This window comes from Phragmites australis, chromosome 19, assembly GCF_958298935.1.
Source record: "Phragmites australis chromosome 19, lpPhrAust1.1, whole genome shotgun sequence".
NCBI classification, from domain to species: Eukaryota; Viridiplantae; Streptophyta; class Magnoliopsida; order Poales; family Poaceae; genus Phragmites; species Phragmites australis.
In genome coordinates, this window is record NC_084939.1 from 2,637,083 (window position 1) to 2,664,111 (window position 27,029).

The window sequence follows — 27,029 nt, forward strand, 5'->3', positions numbered from 1 at the left end:
TGCACCAAATTATCCTATGTGTATATGTTCATTTTGGTGATTTCCAGAAATAATAGTCCGGTGTGTTCATTTTGTGAACACCGGATCATCCGGTGAGTGTAGCAGAAGAAACTAGCCGTCGGAACCCACTCAGACTCATCTGTGAACATCAGATTATCCTATGATAACTTACTGAACAACAGACAAATGCACCGAACTATCCTATGTGCATATCTTCATTTTGGAGCTCTCTGGAAATAATATTTCAGTGTGTTCATTTTATGAACACCAGATCATACGGTGAGGCAAAAGACTCCGCTTCAAACTTTCTGTGAACATCAGACTATTTTTTATTGTTCTCACCGGATTATCCTATGTAGAACCGGATTAATTTTTATGTGAGCACCGGACTATCCAGTTAGGTAAATTTTCAGCAGAACAACGTTATGTATTTTGGGCATAACTTTTCGCTCCGAACTCCTACTTTGATGATCTTGGGCTCTATGGAAAGCTTTTGAAGAGCTCTACAAGATTATACAGAAATATATTCCTACTTTGATGATCTTGGGCTCCATGAAAAGCTTGTGAAGAGCTCTACATCAAAATTTGTGGAACAAGTCTAATTCATTCCTCTTTTTGTTCCGGCTTCGGTGACTTCTCTTTTGTTGCATCCATGAGACCTACTAAAGCATATACTTGACAAATATGTTAGTCCCAATGACTATGTTGTCATTAATCACCAAAATCACAATAATAGCCTAATAGAGCTATTTTCGCTACATGACCAAAGAGATTTGTACTCACCGGATTATCCGGTGATTAAAGGTTGAGATCACTGGACTAATTTCTGCAGAGAGGTTTCTTCAGGCAGTTTGAAGTAGTCTACTCACCGGATTGTCCGGTGATAGATATGTATGAGCACCAGAGTATTTTCAGCAGAGAGGCTTGCAAAGTGAAATTTGGCTTGGTTCAACTGATAGGATGGTCTGGTGTCAGTGTATTGAACACAAGATGCTTATCACCGGACTAATTCTTAGCAGTAACGACTAATGACAGCTGGCACTTGGGTATTAAAATTGTACTCATCGGATTGTCCGGTGTGAGTAAGGATATACTCACCGGACCATCCGGTGATAACAGAAAAAGTTGGTGGTTAGGCAACGGCTACAATGTGGATCTCTAGTCTATTAATACCCCTCCACTTGGTTTCATTCTATGCTCTTGCGACACAGAGGAGTTCATACACTGTGTGTGTCATCGAGAAACAAGAGAGAGCACTTGAGTTGATTTCCAAGTTACAAATTGAAGATTAAGGACATCATTAGTGCTTGGAGAGTAGCAAGTGTGCATATAGCTGTAGTCTAGGCTTGATCTTGGTCAAGTGAAGCTATTAGCTTGTTACTCTTGGTGGTTGGCAACACCTAGCCGATCTTTGTGATTGGAGGTGTTCTCAGTGAGCTCTTGGAGTTCTTGTGGGAGACCCGAGAAGATCTTGTACTTGGTTTGATGCCCGCCAATCCGGAGATGGAGAAGTGGCAATCATGATGGAACACTTGAGTCTTGGTGACTCAAGGGGGAGCGATATCCTTAGTGGATGCTTCAACGAGGACTAGGGGGAGTGCCAACTCCTCGATACCTCGAGAAAAAATTCGGTGTTCTCTTATCCATCTCTTTACATTCCCGTATTTACTTTGAGCATTTACTTTCGTGCAAGCTTTTGTTTCCGTATTTCTCTTTGTGTTTTTGCTTGTTTATTTTGGTTCCCTTTCCTTAGCTTGATCCTGTAGTCGCATTTCCTTGCATCTAGGATAAGGTTGCTTCTTATTCTAGAAATCGGAAGAAGTTATTTTTAATTGCCCAATTCACCCCCTCCCTCTCTTGGGCCATTCGATCCTTTCAGCTGCTCGACCCAATAGTGATGGTCAAGAATATGTTGAGCCGTTGAAGTTGACCAGGTGTGAGGAGGAACGCCTCGGAAGGATGTGACGATGCGGCGGGCCAAGACACCGCCAACCGCATAGGCCAGCCTCGTCCAAGGTTGAAAGAACCACATGACATCGGCTGCTGTAGGTCTGCCACTGGCGGCGAGAATGACATCACGCGTGGCGTACGACCGACAAACGATCAGAAAGTTGTCAGGGAAGAAAGACACAACGTTGAACTCCTCCGTGGGGACACTAATAGCTCTAGTGATGATGTTGGACAACTCATAAGCCTGAAAGCCATGACGAGCATGATCAGCATAGGCGAGGAGCGCCCAACGAAGACGATGTTCTTCCACGACGAAGGTATCCGACCATGGTACAATGCAACGTTAAGGTGCTAGGGCGGGGTGAAGGACAACAACATCCTGGGCGGAGGTCTGAGGCAAGGAAAGGACCGCAGGCGCCAGGGGAGAACCTGGAGGGGTGGGCCCCAGAGCCACATACCCTGAGGGGGTGGAACCGTCCCGAGAGCGATGCTGCTCAGGCCTATTGGAGATAGGCGGTGTGGCACTACCAGTCGCCGAACCGACCGGGGTGGGGGTAGCATAGGATACACGGCAGATATGGCAACGTTGGCCGGACCCCTCCGAGCATGAGGAGGAACTCCGCGGCCGCTTGCAATCTTTGGCGTGATGCCAAAAACCTCTGCAACAGAAGCATCTGGGGAGGGGGGGGGAGACGGTAGTCCACCCGTCGATGTGTCTAGGACAGGCAGTTATGGCAGCGGCCGTCGAGAGTTGCACGTAGACTGCGCTTACGAGGTGCAGGGCGTTGACGTCCATTGCCGCCCTTTGGCGTCCAAGAACGGCAACGACCGGTGACCAAGGTCTAGCCACTGTCGTCGGTCTAGGGTAGCGGGGGGCAGCGCGGGCGGCAACCGAGGAGAAGAGCGGCCAACATGGGCCACCACGGCAGGCGGAGGAAGGAGGATGGCGGTGAGCGGGGCAAAGTTCTGCGTCCCGGAGGATGGATTTCCCATTACGCTTGGCCGTCAGCTTCGCGGCGACAAGAACCAACGCGATGGATGATGGTGGTGTCAAAGGCAACAACGCGGCCAAGGAAGCGAAAAGCGAGGTGTCATGGAGCCAACGTTGCACTCTCAATCTACCCGTGGAGGCGGTGGCAGGGCGGAAGGGTGCAGTGAAAGGGGAAAGTGGGGAGGAGGTCGCCAGGGAGAGGGCTAGGTTGTCGGCCATAGGGCGAGGGGAGACCGGCAACGGGTGATGGTTGGACGCCGAGCTTGGGGTGAGCATCGGCGGAGGGGGGAGGGGAGAAGCAGACTCCATCAAATGTTGTAAAGGTATTACTGTACAACTCTGAAAATTATTTTGTCAACTGATAGCTTCTTCAGTCATGTCGAAGGCTGGTACTTATAGTTACTTTGTCAAGTTGCTCAAGAAAGTGAAACAATTTATTTCTTGGATAATCAAATAAAAAATGACATATTTACGGTCCTGATTCTTAAGCTGCAGGGAAGAACAAGTCTAGGTCGTCATTGTGGACTCAGAATCAGAATCAAGTTAAACAGATAGGACTTGGAATAATATGAGAAGAAAAACGGAAAGAAATTGGAATAATTTAATAACCAGGTTTTTTTTTTTTTTTGCCTTGCTCTACACTTCTTCTGAAGTCTCGAGTCTTTTTGCAAAATATATTATCGCAGCCTCTCAGGTCTTGACTCTTGACGCTTGGTCTTTCCGAAGAAATACTGGCTTCCCTGAAATTTCTGGACAAGTTCCCAGGGTGGTCGTCATTGCATCTCATTCGTTGTGCTTATTTTCTTCTCAATTCAAACGGGCACAAATCTCCCGCGGGTTCTTAAAAATATAAAAAATTCTGGATAATCACCACAAGGATTTTTTTCTTTCCCCGAATCTCCTCATCTGTTTAATAATCAGAGCTACAAAAGTCTTCTTACTTTAAGAAGGTAATCTGGGAAAGAACTTCGATAGACGAGGTCTGGCCAAATCTACAACAGAAAGTAATAATTCACATTGACCACCACAAGGATTCTACTGAAAAAGATATCAAAGACTATTTTATTGACGCTAGTGTTTACAAATTATCCGAAAAGTACAGAGCAAAACACTTTCAGAACACCATCAAGGGCCTGAAATAATTGTACTGCCAGGCCAGCTTGCCTGGTTTGGGCTGGGTTTTGCCTGGCCTGATCTGGGGTCAATCCATTTTTTGTCCTTTCAAAGTCCATCCCAGCCCAAAAGATGGCGATCTGTTTTTTCATGACACAGAAAAACATATTTGCAGCTGACCCGATAAATTTGCACATTTTCTCTGTACCATTTCGGTCCGGCCTGGCCAAGAAATGGCCAGTTCATCAGTATACACATGATCTGAAGATTTATTGCCGTGTGTTCCACAACATCTACACACTTCAGGAGCCCTACATCTAACAGCTCAATTTTTTTTTTTTTTAAAAGTCATGCATTGGACTACTATTTGTGTGTGAGAAAGAGACATAGAGAAAGCGGGAGAGAATAAAGTTCTTCACTCCTCACTTTCCAGGAAGCTTCTACTTATAGTGTGAAGAAGTTTACAAGAAGCAACAAGTGCCAAGACCATAATTTTTTTTTAGACCAAACCAAGACCATAGACTCTGAATCTGTCGGACAAGACCATCTTGCTGTCTGCTTCTCTTCCACACGGATCTTCATAGACGAAACATCTTGTGGTCTGCGTAGATGTTTCAGATTAATTCTGCTGAAACAATAAACTACAAACAACAAGAGCTTAGTTTTCCTATATAACCTCCATTGCTACATGGACCTTCACCCATAGAACTTGCTAACCTCCGTTGCTGACAACAATTTAGTCTCACCAAAACAACAAGATTTTTCAAAGCTCGGAAGCCATCGAGGCGACAACAATGGAGAAGTCACCAGCCACTGCAACAAGCCATTTGGAACCAGTTCTCCAAGAACCATGTGGTATCATCATCTTCCTCGCCTTCCTCACCTGGTCCATCTCAAAGATCCAGAGGCTCCTGCCCGGTTCATGTCAGTCCTGCAGTAGTCCGGCCGACAAGGCGCCGCCGACACCGGTTGTCGCCGACAAAAGAATAATCAAGACACGGAATAAGAACGAAGACGACGAGATGGAGCTGACACATGAAGATATCAACGCCGTGATGAGAAATATTGGCCTTGGTTTTGATCAAGAAAACAGCTTGGCCTGCAACTCCATTGGCTCTGAATGTATTTCTCGGCTTTTCGACGACGATGAACCGAGCTTGCATGAGGTGAGGCAGGCGTTCTTGGTGTTTGATGACAACAAAGACGGGTACATCGACGCGTCGGATTTGCAGCGAGTGCTCCGGAGCCTAGGGTTAGGAGAAGGTGTAGGGGTGTATGAGTGTGAGCAGATGATTGCAAAATATGACATGAACAAGGACATGAGGATAGATTTGGCAGAGTTCACCAAGGTTTTGGAGGTTGACATTTGCTAAACGAACTTTTTTTTATGTATGTGCTTGATTTTCCATGTTCAGCAAAGGGATAGATTTGCAGAAAAATGATATTGATTTGGTTTTGAACAGTAGAGAAAAATGATATTTCTCTAGATTAGGTGGTTCCCCTGCCTCTAGGGAAGAATTTATTTTCTGCAATCACATTTTTATGTTTATTCACGTTAGACTAGAAAAAAATAAGTTCAGCACCATGAATGTGAAGCTCCATCATGCTTGGGCACTTGGCACATGTATAATGGCAACAAAAAAACTTCAGCACATGACCTTATCTCTGAAGAATAGAACAAAATATGTTTAGCCAAGATATTTGTTTTAGATTCGACATCTGATCCTAAAATTTGTTGCTCTTTTGCACTTGAGTAGACAAAAGTACACAAGAGTAGCTCGGAAACTTGAGTGAAACTTGGACCTGCATTTCCGGGTAGCAGAGTTTCAGAGAGCCATGTGGTGCATTGAAGGAAGCACACAATCTTTACATTAGTAATTGAAAATTACAGTCCGAATCGAGAACCTAAAACAAACTGAATAGCACATTTTAGAGGGCCAAGTGACTACATATACCAGAGTTGTTGCTTCCCTTGTACCAATAGAGTTCAGTTTCTTGTTAGTCTGAGGCTGCAACAGGACAGTGTCCAAAATCCCTGGCTATCAGATATCATGGATTGGCAACGGTGAAGCTGTTACCTATCTGCGCTTAGCAGTGGCCTTGGGATAGGAGGTATCGGGAAATTTGACTGGTTAGTAAGACATTACTCAAGCAAATTAACTCTTCCCATATGAAATTTCCATAATTTCATATATATTATATCGTCGATGTTTCGATGGCAAGTGGCATAAGCTGTGCATTGCTGACAATCTTAACCTCCAACTCATCGTATCAGAGCAATTGACATGAGGCGTCATTGTCGTGCATGTTGTTAAGGTCGTCCATAAAGCGGTATATGGTGAATCGCAATCGGAGGTACACATGTATCTCCTGTTGCGACTATTGAAGAAACGGATCTCAAAGCATAGGATCTGAATCATTCTTGGTGGCCAAGGGTAACCGTCTGTAAAATGAACATATTTTCCTATGGATTTAATACCTCTAAAATGATATTGCTACCAGTTTTTCTCAACTGGGAGCAACCAACAATGGTGCTCTGAAAACCTGACGCTATGCCATTTTCCCTATCAGGCACCGCCAAATTTAGACGTCAGGATATGTTGTCATGTTGGCTAACGGCCAAGAACTTTGTTATAAATATTGCATGACGGATCGAACACGAGACACGATTTTTACGTAAAAAAAATTTATGAAAAAAACCGCATATATCAATCGGTGATATTCACTGTATAAAGAGTTGTGTACAAACACAAGAGAATTAAAATGAGCCATCTACCCTTCTCGTGCGGGAAAAGCCTAGGGTGAGGATCGAGCCCGACGGCCATCATCACCAAGTAGGAGGAGCTCATCTTGATTTATTATATTGTTTAGTATCCATTTGCACCTGATTTAGTTGAACAAGAACAGGTTACGCGCTTAAAGCCTGTCCTGGTCTTTATTTTTAGGTGGCAACTGACTCGGTGGAGCATGGGTCTCCACTATATATATGCAGGGATAACGCGGCGCGAAAGGGAGTTCACCAAGCAAGTCGAGCTCGCTATCGTCTCCAAGTAGCTGGTACTTAATCTGATTCAGATCTACACGTCCCATGCATGCTTTTCCTCTGAATATTCACCTCGCTGCGCATGATTCTTGCATTGCAGCGCGACAGTGATCTGTTAACGTTAAAAACGATTAAGCTGAACCAGGAATAGGACACGCTTAGTTGTTGTGAATATCCTATAGCTTTAACGATAAATTTTAAAATAATAAATTTATTTGACATGTGCACGATATCAATTCAACATAAGGAACTTCATTTTTAGTGGATTTATCCTCTCCGTTAAGATAAAGAGCTACTTTTAATACAATAATATAATTTTAGATGATTTTAAACTGTTAGATGAGAGATGAAAGGACTAGATTTATTGCTATAGTATACATAATATATTATCAAATAATAAAATAATAGGTAGGGTAGAAAAAATTAAGTAAGGGAACAAGATAAAAAATAAAACTTTATGTTACTTATATTTATATTCTATAGAAGTATGTGCATATTCAGATACGGACACTAATAAAAAAATTCCTTCACTATCGGCCCATAAATGGGTTTTATTACCGGTTTTGGAGCCGGCAGTGAGCAACAAGGTTGGTCCGGGGATCGGCAGTGAAGGGGTTATCACTGCCGACTGAAGACTTTAGCCGGCAGTGATAGTCGGGCGTCGAATCTATCTTTTTGGGGCTGAAATATATATATATATACGGCAAGGCTATTCTGCGCCTATGCGTAGTTGCTATTCGCACTGCGCACATCCCCAATTACAACCCGAAACACTGTGAGTTACAACTTGTTAGGTAGACCAGTTAGGACTTCACGTCCAAAAATGCATAATTGCAACACGAGAAGCTAACATTGTGAGTTACAACTTGTTATTCGCACTGCGCATATCCTCCAGTTACAACCCGATACACTATAAGTTACAACATGTTAGGTAGACCAGTTACAACTTCACGTCCAGAAATGTATAATTGCAACACGATAAGCTAACATTGTGAGTTACAACTTGTTATTCGCACTGCGCATATCCCCCAGTTACAACTCGAAACACTGTGAGTTACAACTTGTTAGGTAGATCAGTTACAACTTCACGTCCATAAATACATAATTGCAATACGAGAAGCTAATATTATGAGTTATAACTTGTTATTCGCACTGCTCACATCCCCCGATTACAACCCGAAACACTGTGAGTTACAACCTGAAACACTGTGAGTTACAACTTGTAGGATGTGCGCAGACATGAACTACAGTGAGCATACCTGCAGAATATACATACAGTGTGTGTATATATATATTACACCCGTCGTAAGTCGTGATTTTTCGCGCGAAATACACGCGCGTACGGTTCGTGACACTCGAACTTAGAACCTCTTAGCTCGCGCGATATGTCATTACCATCCCATCACAGAAGTACTAGTGATACCATTAGCATATGCAATCCTTTTGACATTTTCTATCTGAAACTTCAAACGATTATTTGGATATCTAAATGACATCAAATGAAAAAGTTTTTAGCTACAAAGTCGTCGAGGGCTACAGTTTTGATATGAATTTTTTAAAATAAGTTATCATCCACTATCACTGCCGGCTCGTAACACAAACTGGAAGTGATAGTGGATTTTCACTGCCGGTTTTTTTCGAATGATCTTTTAGTGTCAATCTATGATACGAACCGACAGTGATAATACATTATTATCGGCTCATAAGAAACCGGCAGTGATGAGCCGACATATAAACCTATTTCTGTAGTAATGGGATATTATCCATATTTATTTATAGGGAAACGGATACGGATATATCCTTATTTGAGAAACAAAATCGGATATATCCGTATTTGTATCCATCTATCAATCAGATATGGAATTTTCTTACCACATTAATATTTAGTGGAATACGAATATCGAATAATACGGATATCTGCTATATATATATTCCACCTACCGCCTAGCTATATTTCAGCCTACCGAATTGTGGGTGACATAAATATAAGGAGCAGCAGGTTTAGTTTTGGGTGATCCACACATGTACTTGTGGAAATCAAGCAGCGGAGAAACATGCAAAATCACAAGCAAAAAGAACCCTTCTTGCTGAAAAATGCCCTGGAAGATGTTCCATCCATATGGAGCATGGCACGTCCCTCCCCAAGAAAAAACAACTCAAGCGAAAGCGAAACCTCCTGCTCACATTATGGATCAACTTGCGTTGGGGACATGCACACCAAGTCTGAACCGTCACAGCACCCATAAAGCAAATCAAAATCCAAACTTTGTGCAGAAAATATACTAGATCAAACAATATCTAAATCATCCCATCTTGAACTAAAAGTGAACAAAGTAAATTAAATCCGAACTTCAGTTGTTAGATGGTTCCATGTGGTCATGCAGTTTATGTTCCATCATTTACTCATCCATGTGACCAAGAACCAAGAAAAGACTTGCTTTTTTTTTCGAGTGGAAGGACTAGTTAATTAACTAGGTGCATTTTTTCTTTAATGATGGACATTCAATTTACTGCACCAATAATACAGTCCAACAGAGTTTCAGGTTTCAACTAGTATACTACAAAATGATGAGTGGAAGAATTACTTATGTAGTTATGGCCAAGATTCATCCATATGCTGGTGGTACAAAGAGTAATTGGATATTCATATGATGGAACAATGGCCGAGGCTGGCTTATAAAGTTGCGGATACTGAACACTGAATACAGTTGGACTCAGAAGCGATCACAGCGCGACATCAGTGCTGCGCCATCGACCACCGGACATCTGGATATATACATCACCTACTGTCTCTACATGAAGAGAGTTCTTGGTCACAGAATGATCTTGCTCCTGAACTGTCTACACTCTTCTCGTGTGCTAGCATATAGTAAGATCTATCAATCGAGTCATTACTATCTTGTATTGGTAAGAAAACAAGAGATAGATGCTGGGATATGGGATTGGAAGGCATCAGGAAGTTAGATGATGGGACAACAATCAGGAAGTCATTACTGTCTATATCTCTGGAGAAGACTACCTCCACGTGGTGTGCAGGTAAGCATATGGCAGTCTTGCTGTACTTACATGTTCAAGACCATTTTTTTGGACAATGGGGAGACCCCATTTCCATTACTTTGATAATGGAATAAATGTGGCTTACAACCATAAACTAGAATCTGCATATCCAACAAGCAACAGGGGGAGAATAAGAGTAGGATACAACCAACGCATAGTAGAAATGCAGTAGGAAACCTAGTAGATCTCAGGTCATCATCCAAGTTTAACTAGAGAAATAGGTGGGGGGGGGGCACAGAGTTCGTCTCTGAGACATCCAGGCAAAAGTCTAGTAGGTCGACTCCACTTAACAAAGTATGCAGTCTTCAGTTTTGAGCAAGCAACACGATCAGTCACCCTTCACGGTTTTCCTCTGTTTTTTGCTGATCGTCATCTTACTGAGGTAGGCTAGGGAGCACCTGCAGCTGGCCATCTGTACGAGGATGAGCCTGACGCCTAGCCAAGAGTTGGCTCACCGTCTCTAGCAGGCTATGGGCTTCACGCAGGAGATCTTCCTTACTTATCTCATTTAGCAGATCTACCCATATTTTTAAAAAGGAATAAGCATGAAAAATAATGTCAGTTGGATCTTTTGAAAGTTTCTTGTCAAAGTATGACTTGTTACGAGCTTTCCATATGGGCCAGCAGATATCAGCTAATCCAAGAGTGGCAAAAGGCTTCCCAGTTGCAAAATTATCATCAGTCCACTGATAATATTGTTGTAGAGAGTTAGAAATAGTATCAACCCTAATGAATGTAGCTATAACACCTCAGACAACCTTAGCAATAGGGCAGATGAAGAAGAGATGCTGACATGTCTCATTTTGGATGCAAAATAGATTTTAACCTTCAAAGAAAATTTGGCTTTCCGGATGTGCTTATATGGCTTGTAGGGAGCATCTCTCACCAGCCAAATTGTACATGGATTTTACACTAAAAGCATCTTTTTTTATCAAAGGACTAAGATATTACATCATTAGTTTCTCCTAGTTGAACATTCACAAGCCAGCTCTGGATCAAGCACCATTGCATCTGTAGATCATTATTTAACCATCTCCTAAAGTTAAGATCCCAATGCAAATGATGACAGTCATATACAAATATATTCTTTTGATTACAAACAGAGTAAAGAGTTGGGAACATCAAGGAAAGAGGACTAGAAGAGATCCACACATCTTCTCAAAACCTGGCAATCTTGCTATTACCAATAAAAAAATTTCTCTCTTGAAGATAAAAGCTTCTGATATTAAGCAGGTCAGTCTAGCAAGGAGAGTCATTATATTTGTGCTTGACAGTGGCTACTGAAGCATGTTGCGGATATTTTTTATGAATAATAGATTGCCACATGTCATCATTAGTTTCAATTTTTCACCACCATTTGCACATAAATGCAATGTTCAATTTACTTAGGTCCTTAATACCTAGACCCCTTTTTTCTTAGGTAAACATATTCTTTCCCATCGAATCAGATGATATTTTTTCTTGGTGCCACCACCTTGCCAAATAAATGTGATACCAAACAAATCACTTGGCCTTTATTTTGTACAGATTTGATCATCATAGCCAAACTGTCAGCCACAAGATTTAAAAGGATGCAAGATAAAGGGTCACCTTGTTTAACCCCTTTATGGCTTGTAAATAAGGCCTCATGGGGTTATTAAGTTTAACATTCAAAGTTTTATCACATACTACTTTTTTTATCCACATTTTCCATCTTAGGCTAAACCCTCTCATATCAAGACATTGGAAAAGGAAGTTCCAGCAAACTTTATCATAAGCTTTTTCAAAATCAAGTTTCAAAATCACATCAATTTGCTTTTCTCTTTTAGTTTCATGTAAAATTTAATGTAAGGACATAACACCATTCATATTGTTTCTATTTTTAATAAAAGCATTCTGACAAGAACTAATAAGTTTATCCATAAAAGGTTCCAACATATTATTCAAGACTTAAGTGATCCATTTATATGGACAGTTTAGCAAACAAATAGGGAGAAATTGTTGTATCCTTTCAGCATTTTGGACTTTTGGAAGAAGGGTAATAACTCCATAATTAGGTCTTTTGATATCCAAAGAACCTTCATAGAAATCATAGAATAGTTGGCAGTAGTCTGGTTTAATTGCATCCTAGCAATACTGAAATAATTCAGCAAGAAAGCCATCAGGGCCACCTGCCTTGTTAGCCTTCATTTGAAAAAGATATCTTTTTATTTCATCTTCAAAGAAAGGCATGTCTAACAGATCATTATTATTGATGTTTAATTTTTCCATGTCTGACCATACGGAGGGGTTCAAGAAAGCATATTGCTAGAAGAAATGCTAAAGAGATCTTTATAATATTCAGTGGCATGTTTTAACAAAACTTCATCTCTATAGATCTTAGTGTTGTCATGGATTAAGTAGAAGACTGTATTTTTTCTTTTCCTTCCATTTGCAATTTTGTGGAAAAATTTATTATTATTACCACTTTTAAGAATCCAAGTAGAATGAGATCTTTTATATCAGTACATCTCTTTATCAAGGAGAAAATTCTGAATATGAGCAAGAAGTTGAGCTTTTTTAGCGGCTTGAGAAAAACTTACGGCACAACTTTCTTCTATCTGCTCAAGGCATGCTAGTTCTTCTCTGAAGAGACTAAGCATTTTCTTGTTCTGACCACCTAGGTTTACTCCCTAACCTTTCAAAAAGCCTCTGAGTTTAAGTTTGGAAAGAATTCCATCCAAAACATCTTTTCTTGGAATGTACGCATTTCAAATCTTGGCAACCTCTTGTATTGGTGCAAGAAAATATCTTCCACGAACAAGTGCTGCGACGGCCTCCAGCTAGCTCCACAATGAACTCGAAGGCCAACGGAGCCCCGCCTCGCCTTCGGGCTGGCTCCGTGACGGCATCAGGCCAGCACCACAACGGCCTCGAACGGAATCCATAGCGAGCACGGAGGCTAGCTGGAGCACTGCAAGCCGCAATGCACGCACTCTCCTCCCATACCAAGCTTTTCCTTCTATAACTCGACTCGATCAATAGCTAACCACCGACTACTGTCTCATCCTCACTAACAGTGTGTCGCTCGGCGTGCCTCCAATCGTGCGCTCACCGTCACACTGCTTCCTGTTCTTGATCTCGACAACCAAGAACAAGCGGCTAGGCATCTACACTCTGACGGATCCCTCCCGAGCGTGGATGACAACGGAGATCCAACAGTACGGTGCCACAATTAGGGTTTCCTAGGTGTTGCTTGCGGGATATACAGATCGGAACTTCCGATCGGTCGATCGGAACATCCGATCCGGCCTAGAATTTTCGGTCTAAGAATTTGCACACAAGATGTTCGGTGTTTGGTGTGACACTTTTTCACTTCAACATCACGCATGGCAGCATGTGGTGTAACATCATGCATGAACAAGAATTGTTCCGTTCCCTAGTGATGACAAGCAGAAATAGAGCAACTACTTGTATATATAGGTCTGTCCCATTTGTTCGTCCCCCCCCCCCCCCCGCGGGTTCAGGGTTTGTAGCAGCTCTTCAATGAACAGGTCCAATGGGCAGTCAGGCTGATATATTGGCCATAATGCACATATCTGCAAAGCCTTAATTAGATACCATCAGATCATCGCTGGCTATACACAACATTGTGGTCTAATGATTCCCATAAAAAAGTATAAAATTGTTCTAATGCTGATCATTTTCTTTTATTCAAAAATATATTCTTATGCGTCCATTATATGCCGCATGAACTACATTGCATCTTATGTCCTGTTTCATATAGTTTCAGATCAAAGATTTTTTATTTTAAATTAAAAATAAAAATTTAAACTACTTTATTTTATAGATCTCGGAACTAGAGTTATGCCAAACAGATCTTTACAACTATGTATTTACAAAGAGCACTGTAAGCCATATGGTTGCAGTGAAGGAAGGTGCAGCCTCGGCGCAGCACTGAATTTATAATGGATGGACACATTTAGCTTGTTATTCCAAAAACAAGCAGACCTAGAGATACGAGATTATATACACTACGGCCAACAAAAGCGATTTATGTTCCATTTGTAAAAAAATCTGCTTTTTATTTTTGTTGTTTAGCGAGAGTCAGAAAATCTTGATGAAACCCAACGTAACTCTATTTGACACTGGAGTAAGTGACTCTTGTTGGTTTCTTGCTGCGCATTTTCTTTCCTTTTTCCTTTCCTTCGTGCTGCAATAAAAAAACTCAGTGTTAAAAATGTGTTCCACTAAGATCATTTCATGTGTTCACAATGAAGAGAAACCATTTAAGTGTAGCACAACAAAGATCGACACAATTTCAGAGGATGGCAAAGTGGAACCACAACCTTGTTTCTGTGCTTGTCTTTAACAGAATAAGGACATGTTTGTTTCAATTGTTTCTGCTTCTATTTCTGTTAGAAGTCCAGAAACTAGAAGTCCAAACAAACGGGTTTGCTGCTAAGTAAATGAACTAGAAGTTGAGAAGCTTGCTGAGATTAGCTTTTCTGAGAAGTAGTGTGCTGAGAAGTCAAAAAAATATTGTAAAATCCAACAGCTAAAATTCAAAAACAGCTTTTAAAAATATTAAAAACATAGCTTTTCAGATAAGTCAAAAGCAGAAACATAAACAAACAGACCCTAGTACTATATTGTATAGATTTACCTGTTAAAATATCCTATGCAGCACCGATGATAGCGAGAGCTGAAATCCATGGACGCCATGTTGTTGTTTCAGCAGAGGGGTCACTTACCTGATGAGAGACATAACTACCGCTCCTCGCTGTGGTAAACTCTTAACGGAAGACAGGTTTAGTGCTGGAGGAATAGTCCAGTTAAACCCATCAAGTAGGTGGGAGAGATGCAACCCCTTGAAATGTTGCCGCTTAATTAAGATGTAACTCGAGCTGTGATTAATTCAGTTTCGGTTAAGATGTAAACATGTAGCCGGGGAAGGAAAGAATGTGCTTAAAGATCTGTGCAAGGGATTGTAGCAAGAAGTTAATCATCTTGCTGCTCAGAAAGTGCTTTATGACTAGAAACAAAGCAGTCTTATCTCCTCCACGTGTGTGCAACTCCAAGACATGCAGTTCTACTTTACATACCTAGAAACAGATTGGAAGAACCAATAAACTTATTCAGAGGAAAAGAATGTCTGAAGATTATTTTCCGAGAATCAATTGAGGTGTTATTTTATCGATAGTTCTAAGGATTACGATCCATCTGCGAAGTACTGTCAATTTTTGGGTTGCCAAGATATAAGCAGCCTCATTTGCTTGAATGCTAGCGAAAACATGTTCGGAACTGTTCAGCACAACTATCGGCTGTCATTTCTTCGATACAACACCATCAAAATCGCATGGCAACTAATCGAGAACATGCTGCGAGCTTGTTCAGCACAACTATTAGCTGTTATTTCTTCGATACAACACCATCAAAATCGCATGGCAACTAATCAAGAACGATGCTGAGAGCTCCAGATGTTGAACTCCCGCTTAGACCAAGTTGAAGGCCATCAAGACAGGCAACATGACGACACCAGTGCAGAGCAACGAGTCCACGACTTGAGCAGCCTATAACACGTCAAAACAGGATTTTAGAATAGGTTCGATCTCTCTTAAGTCCCAAACCATGGGAGCATCCTATTTTGCATCCTCAACACATAACAAGCCAACAATTTTAGGACATGCATACATAGATAGTCATGACTTACCTTTCCACCTGAAGCAGAGCAAAAATTTCCCTGATGTGCCTCCCAACCCCAAGGTCAGCATTGTTGCAAGGTATCATGCTACAAGTATTCGCGTTCATTAAAAATTTCAGTTCATGCATAATAGCATGTGGTGTAACAGCATTGGCGAGTATTGTTTGGTCAGCTAGTATTTACAAGCAGAAATGGACCAACTACTCGTATATATAGGTCTATCCGTTTGTTTTTGTTTTTTTATTTTTTTCCTGCTATAGGGCCTCTTACAGATCTTCAATGGATGTACAATGGGTAGCCAGGCTGTTATAATTTGCCATAATGTGCATACCTGCAAAAGCCTTGTGGGGGTACTATTTCTTTGAACCATCAAATTCGTCGCTAGTTGTGTCGTCTAATTCTTCCCATCAAAGAAAATCAATTTTCTAATTCTGAATTATCTTTTGTTCAAAAAACCATATGTTTCCATTATATGCCGTATGAAGTGCATTGCAACTAGGAGTATAATCAGATCGGATACAAATGAATATTGTTGATCATGTATCCTATACCATATTTTTTTTAAGAGTCGGAGTCGTATACGGATGGTGTCGATACAGATACGGATGTGGATAATCTCGGTCACAAATATAGATCTATATGGATTGAATATGTGACTAGTTAGATGTAAACAACGTCGGTCACAAATATTTTTTCGGATATTGAGTGAAAGTAACAACTATATATATATTATATATGTTATGATTGTTCGATCATTCCATATATCCAAAACTCAACTACATTAGCAGCATAACAAGGAAATTAGCAATATACTCACTTGGAAGGAGTCACATTGGAGTGAAAAACAGAGATATTATGAGTGTCCGATATGCTGGCTGAAACTTCTATTAGTTATTTGGACACATTAACAACCTCAAATGAAAAAAGTCTCTACTGTAAAGTTCTAGATCATATTAATTTTCATATAAAGATCGTCTCCATACATATGAAAAGTTTACAAACTATGAAAGACAGACTCAGATAATCTTTGGATATACCTGATTTTATTCCCAGATATCCGATATCCAACAAATACATGTCTCCCTATATTCAAATCCGAAATCCGATACAACTATCCTACTCTGACTCTGATATCTGAAAGTATTCTCGGATATCCAATTTTTCGTTCTAAAAATAATATTTGAACCCCTTCCAATGGGCGGACAGTCAGAAACTATCCGACCAATTTTCACCCCTAATTGCAACTGACAACCCATGTATAGGTAAAGCAATGTAAGCCATATGGTTGCGGTGAAGGAAGATGCAGCCTTGGCAGTGCCCAATTAGCTTGTTATTGCGAAAACGAACAGACCTAGAGATACACGGTGACTATATATACCAGCGCCAACAGCTATCTGTTCAACGTCAAAAGTTCTTTTACTTGAGTCAGAAGTTCTTGATGAAAACCAACAAAAGTCGATTTGCCACTGGAAAAAAAGAAGGATTGGGATGCATCCGGAAATTTGGCTTTCCATACTTTAGCCAAAGTTAGTGCCTATATGCTTGCCGTCCATTTCTTTTCCCATTAATATTGCAATGAAAAACTCAAAAGTGTGCAAAGATGCAGATGAATGGAAAGCTGTCGGAGTGCAGGGAAGGTGTACGACTTGCAGGTCGAATCGGACATCCTGGAGAACGACTCTATTGCAAGAAAAATCGATACAAAATCGAGAGGCAAACTGAATCGCATTCTCATTTCCGTCCATGCCAAAAAAAACAAAATCACACTAATTTTATGGATTGATTTCCTAAAATGCCATATGCAGCACTGAATACCGACGCTAGCAAGTGTTGAGGCCCATGGAGGCCACATTGTTGCTCCGAAATGGTAGGAGGTCACTTAATACATGTTCAACTATATTCGCTTCATTTCGTTTTTTTCTCGATATTCTTCCATATTCTCATTCTCTTTATTTTCTCTTATTTTCAATAATTTTCTTTTGAAAAAATCGTGAAAAAAAAGGAAAGAGAATAGAATAACCTTAGAATCTCTTCGTGACAAAAACTATGAAAAAAACCGTTGAAACGCTTAAGGAAACGAGAATCCCATCGTTAAAAGATTTTAGACCTGAAAGAAAACCGTTAAAGATAGTCTAATGCAACCCTCAACATCCACCATCCGATACAAACTGTACGCTTTAGATAGAAGATAAGTCTGAACCTAACTTTTTGTGCGAGCCCTTTAGATAGAAGATAAGCCTGAACCTAACTTTTTGTGCGAGCCATATTTACTACTTCAGTAACCGCCATCTTCCAGACCTCCCTTCTCCTTCCCCCTTCCCGGTACAAGAACACGCTGTCATGATGCCATTGCCGGCGACAAGCCGCCGTGAACCACCCCAATCATCGTAGATCCAAAGGAAGTGCAGCTTGGTGCCTGATTATTGGGAGAGCAGGGCAGTAACAGTAGGGTATCACTTATTCAAAATGCTACTAGAATAAAAAGTTGAAGGCCGCGAATATTGGGCACAGCAGAGACAAAAAAAAAAAAAAAAAAAAAAAAAAAAAAAAAAACCCCAGCAACAAACGGTAGCATAAGATCAAAGGCGCCGAAAAAATTGCACACGCATATCATGGTAACATAATACTGCAAACAAAAAAAGCAAGGGAAGGCAAATACAAGAGACAAACATTTGGATGAATATGTTAGTTTAACTCCATCCAAAACAAATTCACAGTACACAATAGCAGGTATCTTCACAGACAAAACTATCACACAACTTCCCCCTTCCTCCTCTAAACCTACATAATTTATTCTTTCCAGCCTCACCTCACAGTATATACATTACAACAGGATCTAAAAGACTATATCATCCGACCTGTTCTTCAACCTATGGGTGTCAAAAGTCAAAACCAAGACAAAAATCATGCCGCAAAAGCCCCTCACCGCAAGCTTTATAACATCCGACCACCAAAATGAGACATGGACCAAGGAAAACGCAAAGGCGGAAACTTTGCATCAAGCACTACATGTCAGCCTAGCAACACCAGCTACTATCCCTAACTAGGAATTTAAGAACTGGAAATCCTATTCCTAGCTAGGAATCTCTTGTGGGCTTGAAAGTCCTCAAGACGCTCTCCATGATGGACATCTGCAAGATAAGACTGCAGTGGTAGTAACCAGAAGAAAAAAAGGGGATGACGCATTTCACCTTGTACCATCGCTTTATAACAGCTCCTACCAAAAATGTATACCTAATGAGAAAACTAGATTGAAAAGTAGCCTAGACTTGCCAAACCTTACTAGGGAGCAACTATAACATTAATCCCAGGCGCTCGGAGCCCTAGCCCCACCATAGCTACCACCCCCGTATGAAGAAGAACCACCATAACCACCACTGCTGCCTCCACCATAGTGACCGCCACCACCACGAGCACCCCCCTTGCCGAATGAGGAAGAGTCACTGCGGAAGTCACGACCACCGAAACGGCTCCCACCTCCAGATCGTCGGTTCCTCCCTCCACCACCGTACGAAGGGCGAGCTGCATAGCGTGAGAGCCATGCAGGTACTTCCTGATTAGATTCTTGCATAAGTTCAGCAAGAGGTCTTGCCATTGACGAGTTATTCTCGTTGAAGAAAGCAGTTGCAAGTCCGCTCTTTCCTGCTCTCCCAGTCCTTCCAATCCTATGTACGTAATCATCAATATCATTGGGGAGATCGAAGTTCACTACATGAGCAACATGAGGAATGTCAAGGCCACGAGCTGCCACATCAGTTGCAACTAGAATAGGAGTTTGGCCACTCTTGAAGGATCTCAAAGCAAATTCTCTTTCCTGCCAGAAAAGGTATATCAATATATTACGAAAAGAAGAGCCACTGATGACACAAAGCATCTTACTTTGTTTGACACAAGCATACACAACGTGAAAGGTTAAGTCGAACATGATTAAGAATACAGAATTGTAGGCAGTGAAACTTAGAGCTGGATATATGAGTGAACCAACAAGGAGTAGGCAGTTCTAAGCGTGTGCTTTGTAATAGCAATATCTGGAAATAACAGTAACGATAATATATAACATTAGAACATCCTTTTTTGAGTTTGCCAAACAGACAAGATAGCAACAATACAGTAATATTCATTTCATGACACCGACTAACCAGTGGTACGACCATACTGCAGTGAACAAGTACAACTAAATGTTCTGAAGGGGGTGACAAACAAGAACAAACCTGCTGATTTCTGTCTCCATGAATAGAAGTAGCTGGAAACCCATTCATACACAACCAGCTTTCCAATGAATCAGCACCCCTTTTGGTTTCCACAAAGACAAGTGTGAGAGCTTGCTGCAGAAGAAACAAAAAATGAGCACAACTATAATAAAAACATCACAAAAGTCAACTGAATTGCAAATCTAAACAAACAGTGGTCAAACATTACCTTTCCAGTATCTCTTTGAGCATGTAGCAGATCCATAAGGTGGCTTCTTTTGTCTGCCTCCTGCACAAACTCAATTCTTTGGACAATCAACTCAGTACTCGATCCAACTCTTCCAACAGCTAGGAAGATGTAGTTCTCCAGGAAGTCTGAGGCCATTCTCTGTGTTCATTAGAAAAACATCGATATCAGTAAGAAATCAAATACCAATTGAACATATTTCAAAATTAGTCATCACCAGTTGAAAACTTTGCACAGTTACAGAAGTGCCAGATGATCACCACCAATGAAAATTTTAAAAAAGAGAAAAGGATGTTTCAATCCTACATCCACATTAGTAATTTCATTTCATTTCACTCAAAAACAAGAAGCTAAGTGTGTTAAAGGCAGTAAAGAGACAGATTTTACAATGCTAAGGTAATCATGGTATTATAGACACGCTTCTCCAATGCACATACTAATACATAGGGCTATACTAGTATCACAATCACATTGTCTGCTTAACATTCATAAACATAATATTACACTATATTAACATCAGATTGCACACTGATGTAATAATAAGGTATAAGATTTCTCTAAAGTGTTATATCTAACTACTTTGAGTAAACTCGTCTAGCATAGAAACAAAAGCTATCCTATCATGGAAACATGCCAAGCTACTACCCACAGCGCTCAACCAAATATAGAAATAGCTATCAATAGGGGACAAACAAACCAAAACAGCCATGAGAGAAAAAACAACACATAATACATACATTTAACATACAGTAATGTTAAAAGAATAGATAACCTGGATTTCTTTTGGGAATGTCGCGCTAAACAGAAGTGTCTGCCTGACACCTGGTGGAGGCATGTCCATTTGCTCAACAATTCTCCTAACTTGTGGTTCAAAACCCATATCAAGCATTCTATCTGCCTCATCAAGGGCAAGGTATCTAATTGACTGCAAAGAAACTCTTGCCCTTTCTAACAAGTCAACCAAACGACCAGGAGTAGCCACAAGAATGTCAACACCCCTCTCAAGATCTCTTAACTGCAAAGGTAGAAAACAAAAGCCAAATTTAGGATTTGATAGAAGTTTAAGCATATAAGTTATGCTTAACAGACAACAGGTCAACAACAACAACAACAATAATAATAATAATAATGTACTAGTAATAGTAAAATATAGTAAAAGTAATAACGGTACAAGGTGGCACGTGGATTGCTAACTTCCACGTTCTTCTATTCATAGATAGCATTCCAAACTGGCAAAAAAATACTATGTTAATGGCACATCGGAGGAACTATATGCTGCGATTCATGTCTTTGGAACTGCCAGTCTTATCTCAGCTTTGCCACAGTTTGAAGACTCACTTTGTATTGAAACTCTACATTAAAAAAAAAGTGCAAGGTTGTTTTAACACCTATTATGAACCTTACAATACATGAATAAAGTAAAGCACAGATAGAAGCTGTTTTAAATGATGTTCTTGATTAACCTAGTAACACATTTTCATGTAAATCTCAGAATTATGTACAAAATGTTATTTAAACAAAGCTCTTGATTAGCCTTGTGACCCATGTGCACCCGAAAACCAATGAAAACTATAAACATTAGAGTTCACACATGCCATATTTGAAGAGCCAATTTCACATCTTGCCTTGCAAACTTTGCATCATGGTCAAACGGCTAACTGTTACACTCATCCAAACAATTTTGGCCACAGAAATTTATGCCAAGCAAGCAAACAGCTTTCACAAAACTTGTAATTAAATGATTCGCAAAACAGACACTCTATAAATAAAATCAATCAGGCCAATTCAGCAGCAGAATTGCATTTCAAGCTTCAGAGGAAAAGAACCTGACTTGCTGATTAATTGGTGCTCCTCCATATGCAACAACCACCTTAACACCTGTCTGATACGAAAATTTCCTCGCCTCATCATGAATCTGCGACAAACAAATCGCAGCATTAGCAACCATCACAGGCATGAATCCAGCACAATACCCAACGGCCAAAAAAAAAAGAGATAAACAAGCGACCATCCATCACCTGCATGGAGAGCTCCCTGGTGGGCGAGAGGATGAGCGCGAGCGGGTACGCGGTCCTCATCCCGCCCCGCTGTGGCCTCTGCGCGGGCGGTCCCCGCAGGATGCCGCTGATGATGGGGAAGCAGAACGCGGCCGTCTTCCCGGAGCCCGTCTGCGCGCACGCCATGAGGTCCCGCCCGGTCAGCGAGATCGGGATCGCATGCCGCTGCACGGGGGTCGGGCGAACGTACTTGCACCGGCGGATGTTCTCGCTGAGCGCCTCGCCGAGGTCGATCTCCGCGAAGGTGGAGACGGGCGGGGGCACCTCACGGCCGCTGGTCTCGACGGGGATGTCCTCGTACGCGTCGAAGTTGATCCCCGTGTTCTGATGCTCCTCGAACGGGGCAGGCTCGGCAGCCGCCGCGGCCTCGTCGGCCGCGAAGGGGTTTGGCTCCCGGTCCCATCGCCCTGGGCGGGGCCTGCCGCCGCCGCCCCCGGCGCCGGGGCGGGAGAGGAGGCCGGGGGCGGCGCGCGGGGGAGGCGCGGAGGAGGGGGGAGGGGCGGACGCGGAGGAGCGGTTGCGGAGGTGGGGAGGGACGTAGGAGGAGCGGGCGGGGCCGTTGGCGACCGGGGCGGGGGTAGGGGCCGCGACGGCGGCGGGAGGAGGAGGAGGAGGCGCAGGCTCGGCGTCGGCGATGTCGGCCCAGGAGGTGCGGGAAGAGGTCGACATGGGGCGGATCTGCGCGGTGGCGGTGGCGGTGGCGGCGGCAGCGGAGGTGGAAGAGGGCGCTTTGCGATCGGTGGGGAGGCGAGGTGGGTGGACGGCAAGTTGTACAGTTGGAAGCTCGCAATCTCTCCTCCGCGCCTGCGGCTAAAAGCGGCGGGGGATGGGAGGTGATGGGCTGGGCGAGAGAGCTACCGGGCGCGGCGTGTTGTGCTCGCGCCGCCTGCGTCGGTGGCTTTGGAGGCGCGGCGATGCCTTAGGGACTAAGGTAGCGCTCCCTGTACACAACGTTTTTAGGATCGGGATTCTAGGTAGAATTGTTTTTCGTCTAGCAGAATTAGATCGTAGGCTCGGATTGCAGGATGATGATTCTATGAAATTTTTTAATTTTATAAGGTTTAATTTATTTTTTATATTAAAAATATATTGATAAAAATGAAACATCATTAAACATAAATTCTGAAAATACAAATTAATAAAAATATATCAGACTAAACTAATAAAACTTAATTATATATGGATCCTAGTTATTACGTGGAATTATATGGACTCTCATCTAGGATTATAGGATCGAAATTCGATGTAGAATCTTAACGATTCTGTGGGATAGTATAGAATTGGATCACGATACTATGAATTTAAGATACATGTAGGATCAGTATTATTTCAACTTCATAATATTATAGGATCGTAAAATTCTAGGATCTGTATCAGGATCCTAATAATCTTAGTGGTACATATGAGAGATGATGTGGAGTATGCCACTGCTAAAAAAATGTCATCACTGTCGGCTCTAAAGTGGTTTTTACTATAGGTTTTAGAGCCGGTAGTAGGCAACGGACAGTGATAGCTATGATTATTACTGTCAGTTCGGAGATCAGCAGTGAAGATGTTATCACTGCCGACTGAAAGCTTTTAGCCAGTAATGATAGTTGATCCTCACTGACAACTAAAATCTTCAACCGATAGTGATAGTCTATGCCTGTATCGACATTTTTTAGCCTAAAAAAACAAAAAAAAATTGCCTGACCAGAGAAGGGATACGGTTCCTTGGACCTCCCCGTCAGTGATGCCGGTGCACGTCCCCCCGTCATGCAGCCGTCCACGCCGACAAGTTTCGTCGCCGACACATGTTCCTCCATCATCCCCATCGAGCAGCTCTAGGTACAGATAGCATGAACATATACGACTCGATCCATCTTCCAATGATCAATCGAGTGAGCTTATTTTCTAATTAAATCGCCATTCGCACATTTGCAGAAAATGCATGCTTGCTTGATTTATTTTGTGAACCGGTGATCGAATGAGGAGAAGAAACAATGTATTGTTTTGTTTGTGATTGTCCCTTTTTTATCCAGGTTGGCTCTTCATTCGTCATTGTGTCATTTAGATCCATACACTCTGAAATGCAATTTGAACCCCCTAAACTTGTTAAGAAGCAAAATGGATTCAACAAAAGTCATCGACTGAATCATGACAACAACCATTTAGAGCAAGGAATGAATGGCCATATATGAAAGTTTTGAGAATGGTATAAAGAGATGAGGAAAGAGCTATTGAGGTTAGATTGGAACTAAAGCATAGGTTGGCAAGAAGTGACCTCAAAAGATTTTGATACAAGAGGGTGAAGTAGGAAGCTTATTATTTGTCGGATTTGATCAAATTTGGCAGATAGTAAATGCACGGCTCTTTGTATGTGTCCTTGTATGCGCCCGATAGATGCCCTGACAACATATATGATTTTCATGTAGCTTCATATCTAATAACAATTTTACCAAACAAACTGTGCAGTAGTACTCACTGAAAAAGGTTCATGAGATTATGAAAAAATTCTAGGGTGCCCGAATATGGTAATTATACTATATTCATTGCCAATTTTCATGTGCACCGTTGTTTAGCCCGAATGTCTCGCGTGACCTACTGACCATCTTGACCTTAGCTCCTCTCTAAAACTAGTCCAAGTCTCTATCACCGACCAGGTTCGCCCTCACACCTACACATGAACAAACAACAAACTATTTTTCAAGCACAAGTTCCTCTCAACTTAAGTCAATGTCAGTTCACACAACACCACTCACACAATTGTATTCCATATATCAAAATCACAAATATTTCTATGCTACCGCGAGCTTATCCAATCAATACATCATATGCCATTACGATATATCACTTTGCTTTGCCAATTTTAACACTATACTAATTTTTCATCACAAGTGATCTCACATCAGTCCCTCTTTTCGTTTATTTTAGCAAGTTCATTTTCTTTTCAAACATAAAGAAACATTAGTTGATCACTCATTCCATTTATCACTTTGTCAATTACCACCTTGTTCAAAGTGGATATGTCACTTTAGGCATCAAGACGATATCTGAAAATGTACACATTAACCACAAATATTGCAATAACATGGTAAGCGATCATGAAAAGATCTAATGTGGAATTTGTTTTGATGAAAAATAGGAATGATATCCTTTTTACTCTTATTTGTCGTTCGGAAACATACAGTAATAATTTAGAGCGGGCTAACTAAACTGAGTTACAGTTGGTCAGAAAGCTCAAAATTCCATGTGAACTGAAAAAAAAAACGAGTAGTATAATGAACTAATCAATACAGCAACAGAAAATAATAATTTACTAGAATTTGATTGTGAATACAAATCAGTCCAAGATGCGAGAAACTTCCTACAATATTACCAATGCAATTGCAAGAGATATACTTGAGGCCAGTTTTGGCGTTGGCGCCATATATTTAAAAAAAAAACTCTTTCTCCTATCTTAATAAAATCGGTAAAGCTCTTACCTAGTCAAAAAAAAAACACAAAAGGTATGCTCAAATCATATCTATATATATATCTATAGGTATATATATATATATCTATATCTATATATATCTATATATATATATCTATATATATATATATATATAAAGAGAGAGAGATAATGATTTGAGATGTTTTTCAGTATATCTGCAAGGGAGATGACCGGACGAGTCAACTTTTTTCTTTTCTACCCAAGCACAGAGACCCAGGAAATGACCAGCTGGAAGTCCAGTGGTCATATTTTCTAGTGAAATGATGCCTTAGTCTATTAAACCTTAACTATTTAAAAAAGTATTACGAGGCTTCCAGAAGTGCAATACTTTACTCCAATAGTCGTCTCTGCTCCTGTTTTCGGACAGGTAATCGAGGGAAAAGGTCGAAGTGTTATCAAATCTGCAAGACGAGAGCATGCAGGAGTAACTTTGTGACATGTCTTCAACATATATTTTAAAATTTTATATTATTATAATATCTTTTAACATTATTATAATATCTTCTATTTTTTATCTTAAAAACTACTTAATTTCTTATCTTTTATTATTTTCGCCTCTTTTTAGATTCACAATAATCTTTTTGTAAACAGTGATGCAAATATCAGAGAGTCAACAAATTTGAAATAGCTATATCACTATAGCACTATATCTGCAATATTGTAGCTGTGGATACGATAGCTGCTCCGATCCTCATATCTGGCCGGCATAGTAGCGTACATGGAGACGGCCGGCGGATGCCGACCCTGCTAGAGTTTGCATAGCCATTACAACATCGTGACCTACTGCCAAGTTACAAGGCTAGCCCTCAGAAGCAAAATTTATTTTTAGGGAAACCCTCAATAGCAATTGACAGGAAAACGGTTAGTCGTAAGATTAGACTCCTACAACGGTTTAACTTTGTGTTCATGCATCTTTTTATATACTCCGCGAACAAAGGTTAATTGCTCAGTCTACTTAGCTATCATATATTTGTTTTCGTGTTTGTTTGTGGGCTGAAGCATATCTTTTTGTCAAGAGTTAAATTTCAAAAGCTACAGTTGTTTTAGCTACGTATGATTAAAATATCTACACATTTAAGGGCATGTTCTGGAAAACTACTTCTCTATGCACAGGGCGGGCCGGATTGACAAGGACCTCTACAGTAATGCACAGGTAACACAGTACTTTGTGCCTTCATGAATAGTAGTTTGCAGCGGAAAGGTGGTCCTAAAGCACTGTTTTCGATGTACATTGCCATAAAGTA

At 41.1% G+C, this 27,029-nt stretch overlaps 2 protein-coding genes across 3 annotated transcripts; one reads left to right on the forward strand and one right to left on the reverse strand.

The window, feature by feature from the left end:
- Window positions 1-4,614: 4,614 nt before the first annotated feature.
- On the forward strand, window positions 4,615-5,805 carry LOC133900659 (probable calcium-binding protein CML46). Its single transcript, XM_062341862.1, has one exon. It carries the CDS (start codon window positions 4,849-4,851, stop codon window positions 5,425-5,427), a length of 579 nt encoding a protein of 192 aa, XP_062197846.1. The 5' UTR covers window positions 4,615-4,848; the 3' UTR covers window positions 5,428-5,805.
- Window positions 5,806-18,487: 12,682 nt separating this feature from the next.
- Window positions 18,488-23,254, reverse strand: LOC133900353 (DEAD-box ATP-dependent RNA helicase 52C-like). 2 transcript variants are annotated; one of them, XM_062341459.1, is made up of 7 exons: window positions 22,272-23,254; window positions 22,085-22,168; window positions 21,026-21,268; window positions 20,236-20,394; window positions 20,028-20,141; window positions 19,095-19,630; window positions 18,488-18,947 (listed from the first exon to the last, which is right to left on the reverse strand). In XM_062341459.1, the coding sequence occupies exons 1-6, from the start codon at window positions 22,977-22,979 to the stop codon at window positions 19,118-19,120; spliced, it is 1,821 nt and encodes a 606-aa protein (XP_062197443.1). In that variant the 5' UTR covers window positions 22,980-23,254; the 3' UTR covers window positions 18,488-18,947; window positions 19,095-19,117. The 2 variants fall into 2 exon arrangements, with proteins under 2 accessions (XP_062197443.1, XP_062197442.1); XM_062341458.1 differs by having other exon boundaries at window positions 18,488-19,630; window positions 22,272-23,253.
- Between the last annotated feature and the right edge of the window lie 3,775 nt (window positions 23,255-27,029).

What these genes read in the sequence shown, in the direction of transcription:
- LOC133900353 (XM_062341459.1), bottom strand. Translation starts at nt 22,979, where the DNA reads ATGTCGACCTCTTCCCGCACCTCCTGGGCCGACATCGCCGACGCCGAG. An exon ending in GAGCACCAATTAATCAGCAA is followed by an intron (nt 21,269 to 22,084) that starts GTCAGGTTCTTT and finishes CTACCTTTGCAG; the next exon opens with TTAAGAGATCTTGAGAGGGG. An exon ending in CTCAAAGAGATACTGGAAAG is followed by an intron (nt 20,142 to 20,235) that starts GTAATGTTTGAC and finishes TTTCTTCTGCAG; the next exon opens with CAAGCTCTCACACTTGTCTT.
- LOC133900659 (XM_062341862.1), top strand. Translation starts at nt 4,849, where the DNA reads ATGGAGAAGTCACCAGCCACTGCAACAAGCCATTTGGAACCAGTTCTC.